The 6,245-nt window shown below is 53.4% G+C and overlaps 1 protein-coding gene across 2 annotated transcripts; it reads left to right on the top strand.

Annotated features, from left to right (window-relative positions):
* Positions 1-325: 325 nt before the first annotated feature.
* On the top strand, positions 326-5,784 carry SERTAD3 (SERTA domain containing 3). Of its 2 annotated transcripts, none has more exons than XM_082367814.1 (2): positions 326-1,487; positions 4,496-5,784. In XM_082367814.1, the coding sequence occupies exon 2, from the start codon at positions 4,502-4,504 to the stop codon at positions 5,096-5,098; it is 597 nt and encodes a 198-aa protein (XP_082223940.1). In that variant the 5' UTR covers positions 326-1,487; positions 4,496-4,501; the 3' UTR covers positions 5,099-5,784. The 2 variants fall into 2 exon arrangements, with proteins under 2 accessions (XP_082223940.1, XP_082223941.1); XM_082367815.1 differs by lacking the exon at positions 326-1,487 and adding an exon at positions 1,933-2,123.
* The last annotated feature ends 461 nt before the right edge of the window (positions 5,785-6,245 follow it).

Raw genomic sequence — 6,245 nt, 5'->3', positions numbered from 1 at the left:
AGAGAAGCAATCAGCCCCAAGAGGCTGTTCGAAGGACACTAAACTGTCCAGGGTCATTGTAGAAAGTTTAAGCTTTAGTCTAAGGTGTTATGCAAGGAGTGGAGCAGGGGAGAGGTGGGGAGAGGACACAGTCAGGTTTGTGTTTTGTAAAGCTTCCCTTGGCTACTGTGTGAAGGTGGGTCAGAGGATCAAAGGGTGGAGGCTGGGAACCCAGGGGGTGCCCAGAGGCAGAGAAGGGAGAGTGGGCGGGAGGGAGCCTGAGTGGACAGTTCGTTGGGGAGGGGAGGGAGGCATCCAGAAGGAAGCCTAGGGCTATATCCTGGAGATGGGGTTTTACGGGGGGCACCCTGAGAAGGAAACCCTGGAGGAGCAAGTCTGAGGGGGGGAAGGGGAAGAATTGCCCCTTCCTCATCATGTCCCGCTTTGGAATTTACCTTTGTTCCCTAGAGACACCTTTCCCAGGCCTGAGCAAGCCAGTGCTCAGTGCCCTCCATACCCCCCCGCCCCCCCCCCCCAAATCCATTCCAATCATGTACTGCTTCTGCAAACAGCTGGATGACTTGGTTAACACATTCCAACCGATGAGAACTGGTCTGAGGAGCCTTAAACCTTCCTTCCCAGGGGTGGCCTGGAGAAAACTGCCTCCTCCGCCCCTTGGTGACAACTTGTCGTGGAGGTGAGGCAATGCTGGTTCAGGCTTTCAGGGCACTAGCACTGTTTTATTTCTGCCCTCTTTATTTCTTTCTGTCACATTGTCTGGGCATTTAACACACTTACACTGGGTGCCTGCTTTGTGTCCAGCCCTGTGCTAGGTGATGCTGTGGACCAAGCAGTGGGTGACTGAGATAACCTTGGTACATGTCCTCAGGGGGCCCACAGTCCAGACAGAGACAGCCCGGGGCCAAGATGGGGGAGGCAGGGGCAGAGGAGTCAAGGCCAAGATAGGGGAAGCACAGGACACCATGGGAGTCCAGAATGGGTCCTAACCCATCCTGGAGCCTCAGGGAGGGCTTCTGAGAGGAGGAATCCTTTGAGATGGGTTCTGATGAGAATTCTGGGAATTGAGGGTGTATTTTCAGGATGGGGAAGCAAATTTAAAGATCCAGAGGCCCTTTATTTTTCTCATTTTTGACAACTTGCTTTGTACCTGGGATTGTTGTAAACACTGGGGATAAGGCAGGAAGGAAAACAGAATCTCTGTGTTCATGGTGGTGGAGAGCACTTGAAGCCATTTTAGAAAACCTGAAAGTCAATCGGTATGGCAGGATTGCAGGGAGCAAGGAGGAGTGTGCATCAGGCCAGACCTGAAGGGCTTTGAGGCAAAAATATGAGTTTGGACTTTGTCCTCAGGACAGTGGGGAGCCATGAACCAGTTTCCAGCAGCAGGGGTTGCCACTCTGAGAGGAAGGATGGGGCGTCGAGAGGATGTATGAGGCACCACCAGAGGACACGCTGCGGAAAAGTCCTTATAAGAAGAAGGCCGCGGGGTAAAGTGGGGGGGGGGGGCAGAAGAACAGGGGCGGTGAAGGGGCGGGGTTGCGATCGCCCAGGCAACATAGGCCGCACCAAACTATTGGCTGGTCTTCAATGCGTCATCCTCCTCCGCCCCGCAGCGTCCGCCTTCGGAACCCAGGGGGCGCGGCCCCAGCGAGAGGCTCAGTCCCGCCTGTCCGGAAAACGGGTTGGAGTGACGAGTGCCAGCCACTCTTGCTCCGCGACGCGGTCCAAGCTAGTAGAAAGAGATCGTAGCAATAATGACGATCTCGGAGCGAGGATAGTAACTGAGTTGAAAGAAACAGCGTTGATATCCCCTCCACTCTAGAGACGTGGCCCCGCCTCCCAGCTAGTTGCAATCCTTTAAATGGTCCGCGGAGCAAGGGAGGGGAGGACCAGTGGGGCGTCTCCTGGCGACGGCCTGGTGGCCCCGCCCAACTAATCCGCGCCCCGCGGCGGGCAGCACTCCAGCCAATCGTGGCTCGCGGCTTGGCTCCCGGGCTGAGCTGGGTGGGCCTGAGGCCAGACTGAGAGGCCCCGGGGAGGTGAGCGAGGGCCCTACCCAGCACTGGAGGGTCGCAAAGCCGCGGGCGTTCCCGGAGGTGGTCATTGCGAACCTGGTAGCTGAGGTGAGGTGTGGCTGCCTGGCTTGGGATCTGCCTTGGGTTGGGAGAGGTGGAGGCGCGCCTCCGAGAGTTGCGGAGGCGGGGTACTGGCGGGAGTAGGGGGCGCAGCTTAAGGAGAAGGTTAGGGACCGGAGTTTCGAGATCCTGGACGGAAGGCGAAGTTTTGGTGGCAGGATCTTCAAGTGAAGGGAGTTTGAAGCTGGGACATGGGGTGTTTGGAGAAGCAAGAAAAGTAGAGAAGGAACTTTTGGGGTAGGAAATCTGAAGATTAGGACAATTCGGGCCTCCGGGACGGGTTGAATTCGGGGTTCTAGTGTTCAGGAAAAGGTGTGAGGGGTTGGGCTGGGATCCCAGGCATTTGGAGAAGCGCGAGAACTAGGGGCAAGGACTCTTGGTCTCCAAGACGCCGTGTCGGAGAGGGGGTGCTGGGGAGAGTTCCCTGTCAGGTATTGGAGCCAGAGGGGGAGAATGGAGGTGAAGTCGAGAAGCGTTTGAAAGACGGGAGAACAGGGGAAGTGGACGGGAGAAGGTCTCAAAATTGAGATACCTAGTGTCCCCAGCGGAGTGCGTCGTAGAGCATGTGTAAATCTTTGAGCATTATGTTGGGGTCTGGGTCTCTGAACCCGAGAGCAGTTTGAGGGGAAAATCCAGGACCTTCTGCGGTCCGAAGAAAAGCAGTTTCAGAGCCAGAGTCTGGAGTGGGGGAGGGGTGTTCCGGGCTTGGAGCTCAGACCCTCCACCCTGGAGGCGGTGGAGGGCGGGGCTCGGCCGGCGCCCGGCCGCTGGACGTCCGGGTTCCCTTCCCCCACGTACTGCGGGCCCCTCTGCGCATGCCCTGGGGGAGGGCGGGGAAGGTTAGTCCCTGCGGCGTGCGTAGCCCTCCGGGAATTGTAGTGCGTGCTCAACGTCAGTGCGTGTACCTGGCGGCTGTTGGCCCACATTTCCCAGAAGCCTCTGGGCCAAATTGGGGCGTGTCCGAATGCTGAAAGGAGACTCCGTAAAGGGGCGGGGCCTGTAAGGGCCGACGTCTGGTTGGATGGGCCGGTAGGGGCGGGGCTTGGCTTGAGTCGAGTTTTAGCAAGTTTTCCTGCGGGGCGACCCCTGGGAGAATCTGAAGGCACCCTCGAGGGCATGAGGAGGCTCCTTCACTGTCATTGGGCGCGCTCCCAAGTCAGTTAGCGAGAGGGCATGGACAGAAACATCTTACCTGTGAAAGAAGAGAGTCCATAGATAAGTGCCCTTATAGGGCTCCAGGTGGCTGGAATATAGTAGGCACTCAAATAAAATATCGAATGAATAAATGGCAACTAACTCTTGTTCATTAAGTGTGTAATTTCACATTACTTCCCAAGATCACACAGCTGAGCAGTGTGAAAGGCAGAATTCAAACCCAGGATTCTCTGCTTTGAGGCCAGGTCTCTGTACTCAACCCCTGTCTTGTGTATGTCACATTTGAAGAAGGTTATTGTGGAAAGAACAGCTTTAAGATTTAGGGGGACTTGAGTTAGTATCCTCATCTTGCAGATGAGGAAGTTGAGTCTCAAGGAGGTAAATTCACTATTTGAGCCCACATGGGCAAGTAAGTGGGATTCAAACCCAGCTGTTTAAGTCCAGATTTTCTTTTTTTTTTTTGATGTGGATCATTTTTAAAGTCCTTACTGAATTTGTTACAATATTGCTTCTGTTTTATGGTTTTCTTTTTTTTTTTCTATTTTTTGGTCGCGAGGCACGTGGGGTCTTAGCTCCCCAACCAGGGACCGAACCTGCACCCCCTGCATTGGAAGGCGAAGTCTTACCTACTGGACCGCCAGGGAAGCCCCCCAGATCTTGTTTTCTTTTCTTTTCTTTTTTTAAATTAATTTATTTATTTTTGGCTGCGTTGAGTCTTCGTTGCTGTGCACAGGCTTTCTCTAGTTGTGACAAGCAGGGGCTACTCTTTGTTGTGGTACACGTTTCTCACTGCGGTGGCTTCTCTTGTTGCGGAGCACAGGCTCTGGGCCCGTGGGCTTCATTAGTTGTGGCACGCAGGCTCAGTAGTTGTGGCTCACGGGCTCTAGAGCGCAGGCTCAGTAGTTGTGGCGCACGGGCTTAGTTGCTCCGTGGCATGTCGGATCTTCCTGGACCGGGGCTCGAACCCGTGTCCCCTGCATTGGCAGGTGGATTCTTAACCACTGTGCCACGAGGGAAGTTCCAGATCTTGTTTTCTTAATCATATACATTTACTCTCCTCCTTAGCCTTGTGGGATTCATGCTATCTCCATTTTATAGATGCAGAAACTGAAGTTTGGATCATTACAAATCAACAACAACCATACAGGAGATTCAGGGTTTGAACTAGCCCTGGTGTGTCTAACTTGCCCCTCTTCTCTCCACAGGGCATCATGGTAGGAGGCTTGAAGAGGAAACACTCAGATCTGGAGGAGGAAGAGGAGGATGAGAAGTGGGACTGGGGTCCAGCAGGCCTGCGGAGCTACCAGCAAGCCCTGCTCCGTATCTCCCTAGACAAAGTCCAGCGAAGCCTGGGCCCCCGAGCACCCAGCCTTCGCAGGCATGTCCTCATCCACAATACCCTCCAGCAGCTCCAAGCTGCGCTTTGCCTGACTCCTGCACCTGCCCTGCCCCCAGAGCCCCTCTTCCTGGGCGAGGAGGACTTCTCCCTGTCGGCCACCATCGGCTCTATTCTCAGGGAGCTGGAGACCTCCATGGATGAGACTGAGCCCCCTCAGAATCCAGTGGCTCCCCCGGGCCCCCAGAATGAAGTGCTGCCCCAGCCCGATCCAGTCTTCTTAGAAGCTCTGAGCTCCCGGTACCTGGGGGACTCTGGCCTGGATGACTTCTTCCTGGACATTGACACATCTGCAGTGGAGAAGGAGCCTTCACTGGCCCCACCAGAGCCTCCTCACAACCTTTTCTGTGCCCCAGGGTCCTGGGAGTGGAATGAACTAGATCACATCATGGAAATCATTCTGGGATCCTAAAACTTTGATGGGGGGTGCCTCTTCCTCGTCGCAGCCTTGGTGGGCTGAATCCCTGGATGCAACTGTGTGTGTGTGTGTGTGTGTGTGTGTGTGTGTGTGTGTGTGTGTGTTTTGATGGGGGCTCTAAGCAGTGGCTGTGGCCTCCTTCCTCCCATTTCAGGGTTCCAGATTGTCTCGCATGTGTGTGTGTGTCTGGTTATCGCAACCTTCTGTGAAGGTGGGTCTTCCTGAATTAATTTATCTGTTCCAAATGCCTTAATGAGACTCTGTTTCTGGGAGTCTGATTTCCCACTTCCACATTTCTTCTGCCTTTCCCTCCAGTTCCTACTCCCCTTGTGTCCACTGGGGCCTCAGGGAAGATAGTTTGGGCCTGTCAAAGGATGACAGGGATGTGCGCCTGATTGCTATGGAAACCCAGCCTCTGCCTCTTGCACCTCCAGGTAGTGGGAGGGGCTGGCCTCCTCCCCACAGGCTGAACCCCACCTCCTTCACAGGACCGCAATCCAAGCAGCCTCCTGATTCATGACCAGGCCGGACCACGTGCAATAGGGTGGAAACCAAACTGCTCCATGCCACATTATTTAAAAGAAAGGCGGGTTTTGTGGTGGTTTTTTGTTTCTGTTTTTGTTTTTTGATTGTTTGTAATGATTTTTTTTTTTTTTTTAATAAAAGTACTTTGGAAGGAGTGGTGTTGCCTAAAGTTTCTAAACTTCAGTGGGTTAGTGGGAGGGACCTGCTAATTTCCCTAGACTCCTGTACCCCTTCCCTGTCAAAGGTGGGGCAGGTATATTATTAAACATAACATTTATTGAATGCTTTTTAAGAACACTGTTCTACCTACTTTATTTGAATTAAGTCATCTAATCCTCATGATTATACAGAAATAGATACTGTTACCACGTTTTACATAGGAGGAGCTTACGGTTCAGAGAGGCCAAGTCACTTGCTCAGGGTCACACAGCCAGGAAGAATGAGGACCAAGGAGCTAGAACTCAAATTCAGTCTACCTCCAGAGCCTTCTTAACAATTGTATTTGTTGCTTCTTGGTAGATTTAGATTCCCCAGACACATGGGTGGACACAGGAGAGAGAAACTGGGTCACATGAATTACATGTCAAATGATAGAACCCTCTGGCATGTAAAAGTC

This window comes from Balaenoptera borealis (genome assembly GCF_965194805.1).
Source record: "Balaenoptera borealis genome assembly, chromosome: 19".
In the NCBI taxonomy this organism is placed as follows: domain Eukaryota; kingdom Metazoa; phylum Chordata; class Mammalia; order Artiodactyla; family Balaenopteridae; genus Balaenoptera; species Balaenoptera borealis.
Note: the sequence above shows the minus strand (reverse complement) of the source record. Positions and strands in the feature narration are given on the sequence as shown.

What these genes read in the sequence shown, in the direction of transcription:
- SERTAD3 (XM_082367814.1), top strand. Translation starts at nt 4,502, where the DNA reads ATGGTAGGAGGCTTGAAGAGGAAACACTCAGATCTGGAGGAGGAAGAG.